This window comes from Entelurus aequoreus, linkage group LG13 (assembly GCF_033978785.1).
Source record: "Entelurus aequoreus isolate RoL-2023_Sb linkage group LG13, RoL_Eaeq_v1.1, whole genome shotgun sequence".
Classification (NCBI taxonomy): Eukaryota; Metazoa; Chordata; class Actinopteri; order Syngnathiformes; family Syngnathidae; genus Entelurus; species Entelurus aequoreus.
In genome coordinates, this window is record NC_084743.1 from 45,617,876 (window position 1) to 45,638,901 (window position 21,026).

At 38.2% G+C, this 21,026-nt stretch overlaps 1 protein-coding gene across 8 annotated transcripts in view; it reads left to right on the forward strand.

The window, feature by feature from the left end:
- LOC133663442 (unconventional myosin-Ic-like) overlaps window positions 1-21,026 on the forward strand; it is a 158,910-nt gene that overhangs the window by 88,523 nt on the left and 49,361 nt on the right. For 2 of the 8 annotated variants that reach the window (XM_062067906.1, XM_062067913.1), the window contains exons 2-4: window positions 9,390-9,545; window positions 16,307-16,422; window positions 19,978-20,176. In XM_062067906.1, coding sequence (XP_061923890.1) covers window positions 9,390-9,545; window positions 16,307-16,422; window positions 19,978-20,176 — 471 coding nt within the window. Of the gene's footprint in view, window positions 1-759; window positions 998-1,244; window positions 1,323-1,463; window positions 2,079-9,389; window positions 9,546-16,306; window positions 16,423-19,977; window positions 20,177-21,026 lie in introns of those variants that run through there. The other 6 variants (XM_062067907.1, XM_062067910.1, XM_062067908.1 and 3 more) reach the window with 6 other exon arrangements.

Below are 21,026 nucleotides of genomic sequence, written 5' to 3' on the forward strand. Positions count from 1 at the left end.
ACAAATTGCTGTATATTACAACATCCTTTATTATCGCCCTTGTCAAAGTTGCAAGTAAAGGTTTATGCAAGAGATATTTTTTGTTATGTCGACAATCGCTAATGTCAACATTACTCAGCCAATCCTAAGAAATGTCGACTTAATAGGTTCCACAGTCTACTTTCTGTTTGCAAAATGTTCTTCTGATGCTTATTTAGAGTTAAATTAATTTTGCTTATGTAATTCTTGGCACACAGCCAACAACAGGTTACTGATAGGTAGTTGCAAGTCAAACTGATCACAGTCAGGCCAATATGTTGCACCCATCTACATGTATGTGTGCTTTTTAGTCCAACAACTGAATGTGTTCTCAGAACACAGTCATTGAATGTAGGATATCACTTATTAGTATCAACAAGCAGATGTATTTGACCGTTGAGGCCTTTGATCTTCTGAGAGTTGCTGTGTGTGTGTGCGTGTGCGTGTGCGTGTGTGTGTGTGTGTGTGTGTGTGTGTGTGTGTCACCAGTCCAGACAATTGCACTCCATGTAATGAAATTGGACTGATAGTCTTGGGATGTGTAGGCTCCCTTTTTATGAGAAGATGTATTAAAGAGGACAGAGTATCAGACCATGAACTATGGAAAGTTTTCTGTCCTGCCATTGGAGGGGAGATGAAAGAGTAACTTGGAGTGGGGGGCATCTAAGCAGGGTGAGGGAAGGGAGGCGGGGAGTTATGTGTCACCCAACACAGAGACTATTTCCTCTGGAGTGAGGGAGGGAAAGGAAAATGAGGGAATAAGTGAGCAGTGAGACGGTGAGAGAACTGTGTATTGGAAGCAGTAAGAGGAGACGCTATGGCAGCTGGCTCTCAGGGCAAAGGAGAGAGATTCTAAAAACAAACTAAATATTAACCGTGACGCAGTGCTGAAACCCAGACGCTGATAGCTGGATAGCTTGGTGGAGATCATTCCCCTTCTGAATCACTCAGGCGAGGGACCATGAAATACAGACCTTTGGTAATACCTTCCTGCTACTCAGCTATTGAGGAGACAATGTTGTTCAGTCTTTTAAAAGGTGTTGCTGTGAATTTTCACATGTATTGGAATGTATGCAGTTTTCTTTTCAACGTGTAGAAAGATGGTTGTACCCTAAATGGAAGATGACGTATTTGTAGAAGAAGCAGATGCGAGCTTTATTAGTAACAATCGCCTTTTTTTCTTTATTTTTTGTAACAACCTGGGCAACATGTTTTGGAACCTAAAGGACATGAGTGTTGGTCCTGTCTACTATCTTCACCAGCCTCAGCATTTCTTCATCTGGACTTGGTAGTTGTTTGTTATTGTAAGTATTTGAGCTTGCATTTGTTGGATGTATGAGAAGGCGTGTCCTTGTCACAGTGCATGTGCATGTTTGGTCCACCCACAGGGTGAGGCACATGGTGGCGTTGTGTGGCCAGGCAGCATTCTTTGGCAGTCACTAGGGTTGAGGGGTCCATTGAGTTTTTGTAATATACTGTACTGCTCCTCTAATGAGACATAACATGAGATAATACTGTATATACTGCTACAAATGTTGAGTAGAACAAGTGTTTGTTGCATAATATAACTATCACCACCAAGCCAAAAAAGCATATGACTTTTGGACCTTATCGTCCAGCGCTAGCGGCCACTGTGAGAAAGGAAGAAAGTATGCTAATGAAAAAAATGTGTTGATTTGTCAGTATTGCAGCGAGAGTCACTGTGACTTTAAGTGTCTTCTTTTTCCCCCTCAATGGTGTGCATTTATGCTGACATCTCTCATCTGCAACTCACATTCTTCACCAAGGATCATTCGTACTTGCTTTGCCAACTTAATGTCAGGTGAAGATTTTGTCTGGATAATACAATACCTTAATAGATTACTGACACAGTTGTCATTACTGATGTAAACTAAATAGGTAGTTTATGTTTGGCTCTTCTTTACCTTATCTGCTTTTACACTCCTCCCGCATGACCCTGTACAGCCTCGATATTGCCGAGGTGGCTTGTAGATGAAATACTAATGTAACCACACATCAACTTTGGAAGCTGAACATCCATGGAATATCGTTGGGGACGGGTAAGTTGATAGAGCTTTTATATTCTCATTAATGAAGGTATTAGGGTCTTGTAAATAATGTTTAATGTAAGATTGTAAAATTGTAAATATAATATGTCAAAGACAAAAAACGTTTTTTGTACTGTGGGACATCTTGGGGAATTTTATCTACCTAATGAACGTTTTTGAGCCACGTCTTCATGTCAATAATGCATTGTTTGTAAAACTTGTAGCTGACACTAATGCGGCAGTGTGACCATACCGCATTGAAGCTTTGTGGAAAAATAGTTTTGTCCATATATGACAACGATTTTCACTAGTTGGCACGTTTTTGTTTTGGCCCAAACATTCATCCTGTGGTTGGCAGGTTCTGCCTGCTTGTCCCACCTTCCTCAGTGTTGGAAACAAACCCAACTGAGCCTGCAGGTTGTTGCAATAGTAATCATGATTACAGTGTCAATAAGTGTGCAACAGGGGTTGAAACTGGCAGTGTGAAATTGTAGGGGTTTATGCAGTGGACTGTAACCTCTTTTACTTAAACGACCCCTCGGACTACTGACTGATGTTGTCATAAGTAGTTGTCAATTTAAACAAATCAAAGCAAGCCATTGCTTGTACTTTTTCTTGTGGCTTTGGCCAGACACATAAGTAGGTAGTACCTGGCCTTGATGATTTAGTAGACAGACTGGTTGTCAACATAGGCATGACCGATTTAAGCGGGCTCCACTGTCTAAAGTGTATGCTTTCAGATTGCCAAATTGGGGTTATTCTTAGTTTGGTGCATATATTACCAATATGTTTGCGTTTTCATCAAAAGCCATTTTTTTGTCGTTGTGGCTTGTACAGCCCTTTGAGACACTTGTGATTTAGGGCTATATAAATAAACATTGATTGATTGATTGATTGATTGATTAAGAAGCCACCTTAACCTGTTTTTACACTTCCTTGTTTGTGGTCCTGCCAAAACCCATGGCACATTGCCATTTCTCCGTAAGCACAGCATTCATGGTGTCTGAATGTTTTGTCCACCTCAACCTCCTTTTCTTTTTCAAATAGTGAAAAATGAGAGAAAAGTAGGTGCCAGACAGCTAGAGGAATAGTTGAAGGGCAGAATAGCTTTCAAGTAACTTTCTTTTACAGAACTGCATTCCTCCGTCATTTGGTTGCTATTATAGTAATGCCACTTTATTATGTGAAACAACAATTTGTGCTGCTTTGCACCTGTGCAAATTTAATACAACTTTATTTATCTTTGCAAAATGATTTAATCACTGCTTGTTTGTTATATATTGCTGGATTAAACAAAATCTACTAAAGCTATGTTTATAAAACAACTTGGATTGGCAGGCATGCTATTGATTGAATTGTTTTCAAACAGGTTTTCTATCTCTTATCTGGTTTCACTCTAAACTCTCTGAATTAGATTCCCTTGTGGCTATACAGTTTGGAATTTGAAATCTGGAAATCGTGCCTGTTAAGTTGCTCAGGGTTAAAAAACGTTCACTTTAGACGTTACAAAATGTCACTTGGCATCTGGAAACCTCTGGAGTTTTTAGTTCGGCATGCATCAAATGATGAACTGGTCACTAGCAGTGTGTTATGCTTTTAATTTTGTTTTTTGCAGCTTTTTTGTTACACAAAGAGCGTGAGAAGAGAAAAAGAATACAGATTGGTGTAGGTGTAATGTAAGGACAATAAGTGAATAATTCAAAAGCCGTTTAACTCCCAGTTATTTAGTCCAGGGTGACTATGACATTGAGTATTGGGATGGACTAATCTGGGCGTAGACAAACTTGGGATGGGGATCCTCTGTCGTTTTTTGAGAGTAGTTTGAGTTCAATTCTGGGTATGGGACATATTATAATTGTTGACTTTTATAGTAGCTTGTAGATGGAGTATTTGAGTGCCATGTTAGCCAGATAACCTGCAACGTTGAGCCAGGAATTTAATGTCTGTTTGTTGTATAATTTGGATGTGCAGCTTTACTGGCTGTAGATGAACAGTATTTTCTTTATTTCCTATGAAAATAATAGTTTTTTATACGAACAAATCATTGGTCGACTGGTGTCCTGAAACAGATTGTGTTCCATCTCAAAGGTTCTACTTAATTATGTAAACATCTTTGAAGTATTTTATATTCTAAATAAGGGTGTGTGTTGATGCTTGGTATTTTTACAAGTTAGGGCTCAACAATAAACAAATTTTAATGATGATGATTGTCATTGATATTAACATAGCAAATCTGGAGCTTTCACAGTTTGCGTTGGCATGAAAGAAACAGCGCCCTTTAGCCTTTTTATTAGCCTACATACCATACCATCCATCCATTTTCTACCGCTTGTCCCTTTCGGGGTTGCGGGGGTGCTGGAGCCTATCCCAGCTGCATTCGGGCTAAGGTGGGTTTGGAGGTGGGAGGAAGCCGGAGTACCCGGAGAGAACCCACGCCATACCACAAATTACATGATGATGTCACATTCATGCTCAGGTTTTTCAGCATTACATCAGTAAGTATATACATGTGTGTGAGTTATGAAGCACACCATCAATCTAAACATCTACGTTTTCCTCTGAGAAGTGTAAATGCAAAGTAATACTCTCTGGTTCTGCTAACCTGGTTGTAGTTGTTTGTTTGCTACACGGGATTCGGAAAGCATGACGACATGTAGGAACCAGGAAGGCGCATACTTGGTGTGTTCCCGAGATTTTGTGTGTTTGTGTCTTGTGCAAACGGGTGGATAGGGTGATACATTTTGGTCAAGAAAGCCAAACACTAGAAGTGGCATTTGAAACAATGAAGTAATAGAGAGAGAAGCGGTTGAGTTAAACAAGAGGGCATTTGAATGATGCATGGAGCAGGAGTGGAGAAGTGAATGAGTAATGAATTGCTCTTGGGATCCTTGTAGTAAATAATGACCTCATCTTCCCATAATTCATAATGCCGTATTTGTGGTCTTGTGCCTTGCTGCATGTGGTCTGGCTCAAATCATCTGTTATGCTAAGGCTGGTCATGTAGGTGAAGTGAAGTGAATTACATTTATATAGCGCTTTTTCTCAAGTGACTCAAAGCGCTTTACATTGTGAAACCCAATATCTAAGTTACATTTAAGCCAGTGGGGTGGCACTGGTAGAAGGTGGGTAAAGTGTCTTGCCCAGGGACACAACGGCAGTGACTAGGATGACGGAAGCGGGGATCGAACCTGCAACCCTCAAGTTGCTGGCACGGCCGCTCTACCAACCGAGCTATACCGTCCCAGGTCTGGTGGGAGTTAGCTTGACATGACATGAACAGTACGGTAACTATCCTTTGTACATTTAGTTGTCCCTGTTTGTTTTTATATGGATTTATATATATATTGCAGTGCCATAGGATGGCTATTCTCTTTGTATTCAATGTATTGTGTTTATAGAGGTTAATTATTTTTGTCCCTGATCTACTAAGATCCCAATACCACGTGCTATACAGCATGCAAGCTATAAAATTGTGTGCACTTTTAGTGGGCTTGTTGCGTGTGATCTGCTACTGTGTGTACAATTGATAACTGTTGCAGACCGCCTAATTTAAATTAGGTTTTTGCGTGCACTACGCGGCTTTCACCAGGGAAACACTTATTTACTGCACATTCATGTTATCAAGCTACTACCTGTGGTATTTTGCTATGTTTTGAAACATGCGGCAGATTATTATGTACCACTTACATGGCCATTTTAAACGCAGTTCTGCAGTGCAGCCATCTACAATGGAATCCAATCTTACAGCAGAAGAAGCGTGCACTACTGCGAACATGCCCCGGAATGATTCTGACGCAAGAAAATGCCTATTGTAAGAAGTTATTTTCATATAGGATATATGTTAATAATATCGTATTATACTCGACAGTTTCGAGTTGAAACACGCGGACGGACGTCTGTTCAAAAGGAAGTGAACTCGCGTGACGTCACATAAACCGGAAGTAAAATGAACTGACACCTAATTTGTATTTATTAAAAATATTCTAGAACGTTTACAAATTCAAAGGAAAGAAGATAAACATATTTAAACACACAAATACGAATAATATGGCTTATGAATGTCAGGCTTGGACGAAGGAAGGGACTCAGATGCAGAGATTGGATTCTAAATAAAGCTTTTATTTTGAAAAACTCTTTTAACCTCCCGAGCAGAGAATATTCAAAATACTATGAGTAAAAAATAGACAGCGAAAAAAGATTCCAAAAAGGGAAAAACCAAAAATCACTCCAAAAAGGAGGAATACAAAAATAAAGACGAATTATAATTAGCACCGTATCTGCTATCAAAAACTTTAACAAAAAAACGCTCCAACAGGAGGAAGAAAATAACGACTATAAAAATTACTACTCTTAATCTTATTCTAATAAATGTAAACAAAAAACCTTTGAGGAAGGAAAATCATTAGCAAAAAATCATAACTCACCACTGCGGTTGAAAAAAGGCTAGATAACAAAAGTCGCTCTGAGGGAGGAGAAAAAGTTAACTCAAAATTACAGCGTGGGAAATACTGAATACAAGGAAGTAGACGTGGGACGAGGCAAGGCATGGACATGTACATGGATGCTAGACAGGCACGAAAGCTCGAGACAATCTGGCACAGAACAAGGGGAGGCATGGGATTATATGGAACATGAGGGTAATGGGAAACAGGTGGAAACAATCAAGGGTCAGGGATGACGCCAGACTGGTGACACAAGAGGAAGGACCTGTGATCTGAAACAAGAGGAGTTGCTTTTCAAAATAAGTCCATTTATCAGTTTTTACTGCTTGTCCCAACTTGGTTAAAAGATTTTAGTTTGTGTATAATTACTTTTTGAGCACATTAAACAATACCGTGATGATAATGGTAACCGTGATCATTATGGTCACATTAACTGTATTTAATCATTTTATTTGTTTTGAATGTTTATATTTTTGCCCTTTGAGACACTTGTGATTTAGGGCTATATAAATAAACATTGATTGATTGACCTCAAACACATCTATTGAATTTGTTTCCATAAGCCCAATTAATCAATTATATATATATTTTTTGACAGTCCTTATATGTTGACAAGCATATGGAGGATGCAGCTGCAACGCGATCACCTCTTTTCTCACAGCTATTTCTGCGCAACTGCCAGTTTGAGTGTCCTTTCTTGACATATGCAAAACAGCAGCCACAGAACAGTTTCAGCCTTAATAGATCACACTCTGTGTGCTAAATAATATTTAGAGTGTGCTAAATAATATTAATTTTTTGTCCTCCTAGTATTGTGGGCTTTCTGATGATCAGCATGTATTCTACAAATTCATAAAGACAGACACGCTCAATGGATTGCTGCAATCCTCTGCGCACTTGGTTAGTAGATCAACTTTGTGTGTGCTATCAAGTTTGCAGTTGTTTTAATACACGCAAAACATTAGTAGATCAGGCCATTAATGTACAGTGTTATCATAGTACCCGTTTACTATGTTATTGGTATGCCTGATGGAGCGGCTACAAGGAGATTTAAAGGAGGATTTCTCCGCTGAGTGGGCGGAGTTGGGAGTTGGCATAGCGAAATTGACGTAGTGCTTGTATTTTTTATGAGTTTTATTTGCAGTTCTTCCGCGCTTTGTAAATATTTCTGTATTTTTTCCCACTGTAAATGTTTTTGAGTTTGCACCACAAAAAATCCCCAACAGAACACCCCTAATTTTTGCTGTACTAATAAACGAAAAATGACATTCACTGTACATACATTTAGAAATAATAATTGTAACACTACATAACTCATAGCTTAAAACAAATGTATACGTTACAACAGAATTACACTTACACAAAGAGTTCATCTAAGTATATTATTATTGTATTGCATTTGTAATGACTTTAGTTATTGATGCAATTGTGTGCATGTAGGCATCATGTACAGATTTTGTAGTCAATATTGTGACAAGCTGAAGACAACCTCTCTACATGAAACCGCTAGTAAAATAAATGAGTTACAAACTCCAGAATCCAGCTGCAACAACATTATCATGGCTTGGGGAGGGTTATGGCCAACACGTGTCACACTTATGTGGACAAAAATATCAGGACAAACATTTAACATCACTTGTTTTTTTATTCAACAGGGGTTGGTCCAACTCCAAATCCTTCATCCCTGCCCGATTTTGCATTTTGTAGTTTTGACTTTCGCGCCCAATACTGTTGTGCATATACTGTAGCATATTACTGCTGCTACTACATACAAACAGCTCTCCTTTGAAAGACAGGATCAAGCATTGTCCAGATAGATCATGATGTGCAAAACAAGTGACTATGTGATTGAATGGGTTCTGTCATGTGTTGAATTTGCTTTTGCATGAAATTTCAGTATAAGTGTAGTTGTACTCCAGTGGAGTTGGTTGGTATTCCTCTTCACAATTTCCCTCTCTGTAACTTCTTCTACTGTTCTGTACAACACTTGTTTTTTTGTACCCCTAATTTCACCCTGCAGTACTAATTAATAGGTTTTTTCATTTGTCTAGCCTTTTGTTCCTCGGCTTTCTTGTCTGTGGACTCTCCTTAGGGACAATGACTACTTTTCCACTTAGCACAACAACACCTGCTGTACTTTAATGTTTTTGTGTGCGTGCGTGTGTGTTGACAAGCCATGTTCTTCTATAGGCTGTCACTGAGTTATTCCTCCAGTCTTAAACCTGGTTCAACACTAGTACTGCTTGTTACATGCTAAACATGGATGTGGACAGCATTCGCAAACGTTTGTATAAAACTCAAGGTTTCCTTTCGAAATATAGGCTGTCGGATAGACGCTTTGATGAGCTTAAACATGTGAGTGATTAATTTTTATTTCATGCTTTTCTCTACGTTTGTTTTTATTGTGTATTTGTAGTCGTTTACAATTAAGCTGAATTTCTTGAGCACGACAGGATAACATTGTTTTAACTATGGCTTCCATCCGTTCTTTTTCTTCACAAAATTAAATCACTTTAGTTGTTAACAAAACATTGGAAGAAGTGAGCTCAATGCAGGACTTATTTATAGGAAGTCTATGAAGTCTTGAATATTCTTGGATTCCTGTAAAATGTGTTTAAATTGATAGATGCTCTGTCCTCTGATTTCAGCCACTTGCCTTTTAAGCTTTGTTGATTTATGGTTTAAATTTATAGTTCTTCAGAAGTTCTCATTCTTTTTCTATACTGTAATTTGGATTGATTGTGTGTTTGACATCAATTGTGTCTCCAATTGTTTCTCTGCTCTCATAGAACAAGCACAGATTAACTGATGATGTGTTGCACAGGATCGGTTATTAAATACAATTCCTCACCCTGTCGATTCCCTCCCTATTGTCCTCTAGGTGGTGGGTACTGACGGGGTGCGGGCTATGATGGAGTCGGCCCTGACAGCAAGAGATCGAGTGGGTGTGCAGGACTTTGTCCTGCTGGAAAACTACACAAGCGAAGCCGCTTTCATTGAGAACCTTCGCAAACGCTTCAAAGAGAACCTCATCTATGTAAGTTGATACGGTTAAATGAGCATTTTTGTGTTTAATGACAAAGTCAAACTGCAGAACAACAATCAATTACTTGGTGTTTGGAAAAAATAAATACCTGCTTAGTTCAGTGTACTAAATGGGAAAAAAACATTTTATCCAAGTGAATCCACCAACTTCACACTGTTAACGTATAGTTTTGTCCGTGACGTTACCAAACAGCTGTTCTTGGGTGCCAATTGATCTTTTCAGGAACTCATTATCATACTATTATTTCATAACAGCAGTCATTCATTGCTTCTTTTGGGTCGAGTTTGAATTGGTCAATAAAATGTATATTCTCCAGTCACCTACGTTGGTTTAAAGGGGAACTGCACTTTTTTTGAGATTTTGCTTGTAATTCACAATCATTATGAGAGACAAGAACACATATGCTTGTTTTGAATGCATTCTAACTCATAATAAACGTAAATAGAAGTCTGCTTACAAGGGAGCCAATGCGAGCCATGACGTCAGTGCGTCTATTTCGACCATGAAACCCAATAAATAACCATCCAAAAAGCGGCAACAATACTCCATTTACATTTTGTGACCTAATAACATTAATATTAGCGATATTGTCACTATAAGCACTAACGTTACGGACCTACTATACATTTAGCGGCGCATTGATCAGAGAGACGCAACTTTTTTATGCTGCTGTGTTGACATCAGCTGGTGAGCTGCTTTTCCCCCCTTAGAGGTCGTGAAAGTTAATTGTAGGTTAAAATTCATGCATCTCACCTGGATAGTAAAATTATGTGGACATAAACTAAGAAGTTGGTACACTTTAACAGCCAATTTAGAATTGGAAATGGTGAAAAAGACCCGAAAATACGCTTTTTTCACCCCCCTTTTTTCTCTGCGAGTTTTATAAGCCATTCTTTATCGAAACAGGAATATATCAACATCCTAACCGTCGGCATCCCAGTGAGAGCAGACATTGTACAGTAAGTGATATTTGATTATGTTTGTTGGCTCTCACAAAGTCTGCATTAAGTAGTACCCTATTTTCCGGACAATAGATCACACCGTTATATATACACCGTATATAAGCCGCACCCACAACATTTTAGAAGAAAAAACGTTATTCCATATATTAGCAGCACTGCACAAGCTGCAGATGTATATGTTGTGAAATTAGTTATTTTACACAGAAATATTTTGTAAATGTTTATTTACATACCTTGAAGGGTAACTGCACTTTTTTTTTTTTAAATTTTGCCTATCGTTCACAATCATTAGACTTAGACAAATTTTAATGATCCACAAGGGAAATGGTTCAACACAGTAGCTCAGTTACAATGATGGAAAGTGTAAGGATGGAAAGGACAATGCAGGTATAAATAGACTAATATAGCGATAAAAAAAATCTAAGATATATACGAATATATACATAATATGTGTACAGAATAATATATATACAGATATATTATGTCTATAACATATATACAATATATACCAGTGACCATGTACAATATTACAGTATATACAGTATATGTGACAGCAGCAGCATAAAATAGAGAGTAGATCCAGCAGGAAATAGAAAATAGACACTATAAACATTATAAACAAAGAGAAGTAGCTAACATGTCAGGTGTCAGGTAATAAGCAGATGTCATCTATTGCTGTATGGCGAGTGATTATACAGCTGGAAATTTTATGCCTACATCAAAGTGCCACCTATGTCTATCAAGCTCCATGTTCTGATGTTTAAATGTTAGTTGTCTGCTTGTGGTTGTGTCTGTGGTTGTGTTTTTGTTCTGTTGTTTTTGTGTATGTTAAGAAAGCAATGATGCACTGTGCCCAAGACAAATTTCCCCGCGGGGACAATAAAGTTGAACCTTGAACCTTTAACCTTGGAATGAAGGAGTTCTTGAATCGCACAGTGCGGGAAGGAAGTTGAAGGAGCCTGTTGGAGTATGAGAGATAAGAACACACGTCTTTTTACAGATGATAAAAAAACGCTTCAAAAGATGCGGCTAATGGGAGTCACCGTTGTAGACTTCAGAGCCCACTAAAACAACTTCAAAACCCTCAATCAACGTTTTGTGTACACACTGCAGGTCTATATATCATTTAGTAACAGACAAGTTCATAACAATATGTTCAATATTTATCGTATTTTGATCATTTAATCATTTTCAGGACTGATTTCTTCCGCGCATTGGTTTCTGTTTCCATAGCAGCTCACGTCTGACTTGTAGCAACAAATGTTTGTTCCTACCTTCCGGAATCAAACACAAGTATGTTTTCTAATCATTGCAGACTTGATAACAAACAACAAAGACGACTATTTTTGGACAAATTAGGATTCACAACCTTATACTTTTGAAGCTAAATATACTGCTGCTTGTACAGTAGAAGCGAGCACGAAGGAAGAGTGAGACGTTGGAGCCGACGGAAGCCGGGAGAGTGAGGTGAAAGCGATTTTGATGCTAAAAATGTAGAACTTAGAACCAAGCTATTTCGACATAAATGGAGTGCTTAACCAAAATCAACAGGAAACGTCCCCAGCGAGCTGGACCAGACGGACAACTGTCCGTTAAGTGAGTCACCTAAATATCGAGAATGATGCATGCAGCATGCCATGCGTGTTAGTACAACTACAGTACATACGCTGTCTGGCGAGCTGTGTACAAACAAAACATGAAATGTGGGCTAATACTTTACAGATACTGTAATATAATTGTTCATGTTTTTCAGTCAGTACAAATTCTATCCATCCATCCATTTTCTACTGCTTGTCCCGTTCGGGGTTGCGGGGGTGCTGGAGCCTATCTCAGCTGCGTTCGGGCGGAAGGCGGGGTACACCCTGGACAAGTCGCCACCTCACCGCAGGGCCAACACAGATAGACAGACAACATTCACACTCACATTCACACACTAGGGCCAATTTTAGTGTTGCCAATCAACCTATCCCCAGGTGCATGTCTTTGGAGGTGGTAGGAAGCCGGAGTACCCGGAGGGAAGGGTGTACAAAAACGCGTTTTGTGCTGATGTAGAAGCTAGCTTATCTCTTGTCGTAGTTAGCTTTTACGGCTAATACCGTAGCATGGCGATGTGCTACTACGCTAGAACAAGAGTTCCTCAGTGTTCGCTCTTATAATAACAATGTCGCTACAGCTTGGTTATTATATGGGTTACGGAACCGAAATTAAGTATTGTTGACAGTTTTTGAAGGCAGAATATAGAGACTCCCATTGGGTTCATTGTAAACTCGCATTTATTTATGAGTAAGAATGCATAAAAAAAGAAAAGCATATGTGTTTTTGTCCTACATATAGATTGTGAATGATAGACAGAATAAAAAAAAAAGTGCAGTTTCCCCTTAACAATTCAGTTGGACATAATTCTACCCAGTAAAATGTTCTTGGTATATCTCCTTGGGCAGTGTTTTTCAACCACTGTGCCGCGGCACACTAGTGTGCCGTGAGATACAGTCTGGTGTGCCGTGGGAGATTATCTAATTTCACCTATTTGGGTTAAAAATATTTTTTGCAAACCAGTAATTATAGTCTGCAAATTATGTGTTGTTTTTGAGTGTCGGTGCCGTCTAGAGCTCGGCAGAGTAACCATGTAATACTCTTCCATATCAGTAGGTGGCAGCCGGTAGCTAATTGCTTTATAGATGTCGGAAACAGCGGGAGGCAGTGTGCAGGTAAAAATGGTGTCTAATGCTTAAACCAAAAATAAACAAAAGGTGAGTGCCCCTAAGAAAAGGCATTAAAGCTTAGGGAAGGCTATGCAGAGTAAAACTAAAAATTAACTGGCTACAAAGTAAACAAAAACAGAATGCTGGACGACAGCAAAGACTTACTGTGGAGCAAAGACAATGTACATCCAAACATGACATGACAATCAACAATGTCCCCACAAAGGAGGAGAAAAACAACTGAAATATTCTTGATTGCTAAAACAAAGTAGATGCGGGAAATATCGCTCAAAGGAAGACCGGAAACTGCTACAGGAAAATACCAAAAAAAGAGAAAAAGCCATCAAAATAGGAGCGCAAGACAAGAACTAAAACACTACACACAGGAAAACAGCAAAAAACTTAAAATAAGTCACGGGGTGATGTGGCAGGTCGTGACAGTACACCTACTTTGAGACAAGAGCTGTATTGATGCATGCTTGGTTATGGTTTAAATTCATATCCAACAATTGCGACAACGACTTTTTACTGTCAACTGAGTTTCATTTTTAATACATTTTTGCTGGTGGTGTGCCTCCGGATTTTTTAAATGCAAAAAATGTGCCTTGGCTCAAAAAAGGTTGAAAAACACTGTCCTAGGGGGTCATTGACAAGAGAGAAAATCGGATGTTTTGCCCAATTATTTCCTGATCACAGTATTAATAGTTTTTTTTTTAACTTTTCTTGAACCTGTCCTGTCCAGCCACATGGGCAAATAATATTGTTGATCTAGATCAGGGGTCACCAACCTTTTTGAAACCAAGAGCTACTTCTTGGGTACTGATTAATGCGAAGGGCTACCAGTTTGATACACACTTAAATAAATTGCTAGAAATAGCCAATTTGCTCAATTTACCTTTAACTCTATGTTATTATTAATAATTAATGATATTTACACTTAATTGAACGGTTTAAAAGAGGAGAAAACAAAAAAATGACAATTAAATATTGAAACAGTTTATCTTCAATTTCGACTCTTTAAAATTAAAAATTCAACTGAAAAAAAGAAGAGAAAAACTAGCTAATTCGAATCTTTTTGAAAAAATTAAAAAATGAATTTATGGAACATCATTAGTAATTTTTCCTGATTAAGATTCATTTTAGAATTTTGATGACATGTTTTAAATAGGTTAAAATCCGATCTGCACTTTGTTAGAATATATAACAAATTGGACCAAGCTATATTTCTAACAAAGACAAATCATTATTTCTTCTATATTTTCCAGAACAAAAAAAAACAAAAACAAAAAAATTCAAAAGACTTTGAAATAAGATTTAAATTTGATTCTACAGATTTTCTAGATTTGCCAGAATAATTTTTTTGAATTTTAATAATAATAAGTTTGAAGAAATATTTTACAAATATTCTTCGTCGAAAAAAGTGAAGCTAAAATGAAGAATTAAATTAAAATGTATTTATTATTCTTTACAATAAAAAAAATAAATTTACTTGAACATTGATTTAAATTGTCAGAAAAGAATAGGAAGGAATTTAAAAGGTAAAAAGGTATATGTGTTCAAAAATCCTAAAATCATTTTTAAGGTTGTATTTTTTCTCTAAAATGGTCTTTCTGAAAGTTATAAGAAGCAAAGTAAAAAAATTAATGAATTTATTTAAACAAGTGAAGACCAAGTCTTCAAAATATTTTCTTGGATTTTCAAATTCTATTTGAGTTTTGTCTCTCTTAGAATTAAAAATGTCGGGCAAAGCGAGACCAGCTTGCTAGTAAATAAATAACATTTAAAAAATAGAGGCAGCTCACTGGTAAGTGCTGCTATTTGAGCTATTTTTTAGAACAGGCCAGCGGGCTACTCATCTGGTCCTTACGGGCTACCTGGTGCCCGCGGGCACCGCGTTGGTGACCCCTGATCTAGATGCCTGTATCTGTTGTACAGAATGTAGATCGTAGTTTCATTGTTTTTAGTCACATGTCTCATCAAACGTTTACATTTGCACAATCCAAATATCCAAAAAAGGAGTAGGAAGAAGCAGAGGACATGTGAGTTATGCCAAGTATACTCTTTCCCCCACCCCAATTTTGTCAGTCTCAGACAAAATGTATGCAATCATAGGGCAGGGGCAAAGTGAAAGAGAAACTGTGGCGCAACCAAAGACTGATCAAGGACCGATATTAATCTGTGTCAGACATATGGATGTATCATATACAGTATATGTCTACTGTGGTCATGTTATGTATATAACCTGACTCACCTGCAGCTATGTTTGTAACACTGACATTACATGCATTTAGTCCTCAGTCTAACTTAGATCCATTCAGTACAATTGTAGTTGTTTTTGGAGGTGCATGGGAACAGGGACCATTTTGAGAACATTGTAGTTAACATGTGAACAAATGTTTTTACCTGGTTGTGTAAACGCTCGCTTAAAACAAAACAAAGGCATAATACCCAACTATTGAGGCTTCCACTGGCACAAGTATTCACATGATGGTGCATTTAACTGTGTTGATATGTGCAGTGCGCGTCACTTTTGAAGCTCTAAAGATGTGGACATGTCTGTGGGCATGTCTGTATTGTGCAGTCTGTGATCATGGTCAACATACATGGTTGACAATTTTGTTTAAAACATTTTTTAGAAGTGGTCAAAAAAAAAGTTTGCTGTTTATGTCTTCATGTGTTCTAGTATCGTTGACATTATCATCACTCTTATGTTTTTGTAAAAGCCAATTTATGGTTATGTCAAAGTTAGAGTTGTCAAAGTTGACGCGATAGTAATGACTTACAGCTAATTTCCTTTTAACGGATCCTTTTTTTTTTTGCTTGCAGTTAAAGCAAATATATGTATATTTCACTTTTGCACAAATGGAGGAAAATTAGCCTCGGTCAAAATCCTTTATTATTTCCTCAGTCTCTGCTGTGCAAGCAATCAGTAAGCAATTTTTGCTTACTGAAGGACATCTAAATGGGTTCCATTGTTGTTTCATTGACAAGTAAGGGCCTACTTTTAGTTCTGAAGTGAGGAATAATAACCCTGAAAACATTGCACATTGAAAGGTGACTGTATTTTTTTTTTTTCTTTTTAAATCAGACTTACATTGGCTCAGTGTTGGTGTCTGTTAACCCGTACAAAGATTTGGAGATCTACACTAAGAACCATATGGAGCGGTACCGTGGGGTCAACTTCTACGAAGTCTCACCACACATGTAAGTATGAAATTTTGAAATAACAATCGTAATGCATTCCAAAATAAATGTATGTCTGCCATTTTTTAATACAGTTTTGCACATTGGCTTTACATGATGGCATCATTCACACTGAACAGTGCTTCAGTATAACTGTGGTTTTCCACTATTTTCTAAAATAGGTCTGTTGAAGAATTATGCAGCTTTTACCTCAACGATGACATAACTTTTGAACCCAACTTGTAAATTTTGTCAAGCTGTGTCCAGACTGCCTGTTGCTCACTATTTGACACACTCAGTGTCTCCTTAAAGTTTGGAAGATGTCATGCCACAAGGTGGTGTGTATTTGAAAGGTTGCCACAGGAATGCTCAGGGAACTTCTCTCGTGGCCCATTATGTCAGCGATTAAACAGACATTTTCTTAATGGAGACTTGCGGCAACATAACCAAATATTCTCTCACTAGCGAGCTCTCTTTCTAATGTGTTTTTTTTTACTACATCAGTTAAGTGCAAGGCCAAAAGTTTGCTACCCCTGAGTGGAAGGAGATAAAAAAAAATTAATTTGTCAAGTAGTGGGGCGGGAAGGTGTGGAAAGAAATGTAAGCAAATGATGATACTGGTGAGAGATTCAAACCCCTGAGAGTAAATTCTTCAGATTAACCCTTAGCCTTGAAGTGGCTGTGGCCCAATCTTCTCTCATTTAGTCAAGTGTCAGATATGTTTGAACAAGCTGAAACAACAGATCAGGTAAGATCAAATCAATGCTAAATGATACTGTAACTTATATCAGTTGTTCCCCATTAAGGACTAAATGGTGATCATTGCCTTTTTGATACATACGATGTGATTGTGCAGATGGACATACTGTCCTTGCCAGTCAGTGCATATAGTGCTTCTTTAGCAGCAGGCATTTTTGTAGGCTTTCAAAACAATGTTGTAGTGATGCTGGCATTTCAGGTGGCTAATAAGGTTGGATGTGTTGAACCGCGGAATGTTGTGAGGAAGTCCAACGCGATCTACGCTGTTTGTTTACAGTGACACTGGAGAAGTTTGTGACAGACCGTTTACAGCGTGAGCACAAAGCGCTTCAATTGTTCACTCTTACCCACCTACAGCTATTTTCTATTTTTTATCACAGCTATTTTTAAATGTTAATAAACTTGTTCATTTATAATTCCTCATAATTGATCATTATCTGTCCAGTATTTATCATCCGTGGCGAAGTTGGTAGAGTGGCTTTGCCAGCAATCAGATGGTTGCTGGTTACTGGGGTTCAATCCCCACCTTCTACCATCCTAGTCACGTCCGTTGTGTCCTTGGGCAAGACACTTCACCCTTGCTCCTGATGGGTGCTGGTTAGCGCCTTGCATGGCAGCTCCCGCCATCAGTGTGTGAATGTGTGTGTGAATGGGTGAATGTGGAAATACTGTCAAAGCGCTTTGAGTACCTTGAAGGTAGAAAAGCGCTGTACAAGTATAACCCAATTATCATTTAGATAGATAGATAGTACTTTATTGATTCCTTCAGGAGAGTTCCCTCAGGAAAATTTAAATGTATTTATCCACCCCTTGATAATGAGTGTAATGCATGTCCGCAAGGCGAGCTAGCTGCCATCTTTTGAATGTGATGATCTTTACTAGCTTTATGTTGGTGGTGTGGGGCTAAACTCACTCATGGTGCTGCTGTATGATTAAAATCGTCGTTTGGCCTGTGCCACATTGGCCCATTTTTATTTTGGCCCCTGACGGCAAAAATTTGACCACCACAGCTGAAGACATTTGCATCACATGCAATATTTGTTTAGTTTTTCCCCAATAAAATAAAATATCACACAATGATTGTTTTTACCGTGACATTATGTAATCTTTCTATGTAGAGATGATGCGTTACCAATTTCGGTACTAGGGAATCGATACCGGTAATCAACTGTACCATATTTTAGTACTTTAGTGTGTATTCATGTGGTAATCAATGTGAATTTGTTTAGTTATAACATCGTTTTTTTAATTTACCATTTAACCCTGAGCTTATAATGATAACTGTGCAGTTCAGTTATATGTTGATGTATTACACTTCTGAGTCTCATTTGCAAGTATGCATTCATTTCAGTTTGTCTTATGTGTGTTGCCTTAGCCAGGAAGTAGTCTATTGGCATTAAGTCAAATGTGCCAGTCTTGTCTTTTATTGAGCCCTACAAAGTGTTTGCCTGCAAGTTTTGTACTTTTTAGACACTCGCTGTTTGATTATACAGCATGTGCATCTTAGTTGATTACCATAATTAGAGGTGTTAAAATTGCAATGTAAAATTGCAAATGCTAATTAGTAGCATGTATATGGCATATCCAGTGTAAATGTTCATTCTGCTAGCGCATTTTGAAAAGTGGAGCCTTACTTTTGAGCGCATTTTATCAGGCATGCTTATTTTGTTGGCATGGAAAATTGCAACATTACCTAGAGGTCTGTTTGCCTGCAAAGTGCTTGAACCGGTGCCAAGTCTGCAACCGGGTGTGACGTCATGTGCAACAAAGGTGTCATCAAGGGTGATGGGTCAAATGCACAGAATAATTTCACCACACCTAGTGTGTGTGTGACAATCATTGGTACTTTAACTTTAACTTTAACTTTAAATATGGTAGTAGAGATATCCGATAATGGCTTTTTTGCCGATATCCGATATTCCGATATTGTCCAACTCTTAATTACCGATTCCGATATCAACCGATACCGATATATACAGTCGTGGAATTAACACATTATTATGCCTAATTTTGTTGTGATGCCCCGCTGGATGCATTTAACAATGTAGCAAGGTTTTCCAAAATAAATCAACTCAAGTTATGTAAAAAAATGCCAACATGGCACTGCCATATTTATTATTGAAGTCACAAAGTGCATTATTTTTTTTAACATGCCTCAAAACAGCAGCTTTGAATTTGGGGATAGCTGGGGGTGTATATTGTAGCGTCCTGGAAGAGTTAGTGCTGCAAGGGGTTTTGGGTATTTGTTCTGTTGTGTATATGTTGTGTTACGGTGCGGATGTTCTCTCGAAATGTGTTTGTCATTCTTGTTTGGTGTGGGTTCACAGTGTGGCGCATATTTGTAACAGTGTTAAAGTTGTTTATACGGTCACCCTCCGTGTGACCTGTATGGCTGTTGACCAAGTATGCTTTGCATTCACTTGTGTGTGTGAAAAGCCATAGATATTATGTGATTGGATCGGCACGCAAAGGAAGTGCCTTTAAGGTTTATTGGCGCTCTGTACTTCTCCCTACGTCCGTGTACACAACGGCGTTTTAAAAAGTCATAAATTTTACTTTCAGAAAACGATACCGACAATTTGGAAACCGATACCAATCATTTCCGATATTACATTTTAAAGCATTTATCGGCCGATAATATCGGCAGTCCGATATTATCGGACATCCCTATTTGTTACCCTTTGATATTACGTGAATTCCTCGGAATTAGGTGGGTACCTATAAAAGTACTGAATTCTATACCCATTTCTACTCAAAATATTTTGCAGAGTAAACATTAAATGCTACATTGTCTCGTCTCTCCCTCCAATCTTTTAGCTATGCAGTGGCAGACAACTCATACCGTTCTATGAGGACAGAGAGAAAGGACCAGTGCATCCTAATTTCTGGAGAGAGTGGAGCTGGGAAGACGGAGGCATCAAAAAAGATCCTGCAGTACTATGCAATTACCTGTCCAGCCAGTGATCAGGTGCAGACCATCAAAGACCGCCTACTGCAGTCCAACCCTGTGCTCGAGGTGAGACATGAGAGAGGTGTTTGTGACATAATGATTGCGTGCGTGCGTGCGTGCGTGTTCGTGTGCACTGTACAGGGGGACCCCTTTAAATCCACTTCCCTCTGACTGGCTGATTCACTTCAGCATAAGCGGTTGCCGAAATACAAAATAGCAAGAGACGTAAGGATTCCTTGATTTGTACAATTTTTTTACGAATTATATGATTATGAACTGTTTTCATATATTTTATACTTTTATCTAATATACTTTAATCCAAGAGAACTGCTGCTGTAATGTTGTTGTATGTCTTGACCACAATGATAACAAATATTTTGCACAGGCGCAAATCTTTCTTCAAGTAGCTAAAAATCTTTAAAATATATTTTTTCCAGTTTTCCCTTCTTTATCGCAGTCAATTAAGGGCCAGACATAAACGTGATAAATGGATTACCACAAAGTAAAATTAGTTTTCATAAATCAAATTGTTTTCATAGTTGGAGCAAAAAAAGGGTTTACAACCTTCTAAATAAATGTTTTTAACTTTATTACAGCTTTCTAAAAATGAAATAACACCCTTAGTCAGCTTCACACTCGCTTCACCCAATATAGTAGTCTTGAGTTTGTTCTATTGTAGATTACAGCACTCACTGGCACTCTGGAGGTGCTTCCAAGCGTCATTGCTATAGCAGTCACCCAGGTGCTACAACACGGTAACCAAGTGGAAATACTTTGTCTATTCCGGCTAATTCCTTTAAGTTAGAACTGATCTTCCATTGATAAAACCATTGACATGTGCAAAAACTTGGTCAACTCGATACTCGCAGCTACGATAGTTCGCTTTGATGTTAGAAATCCATGTCTGCGTTGTCAT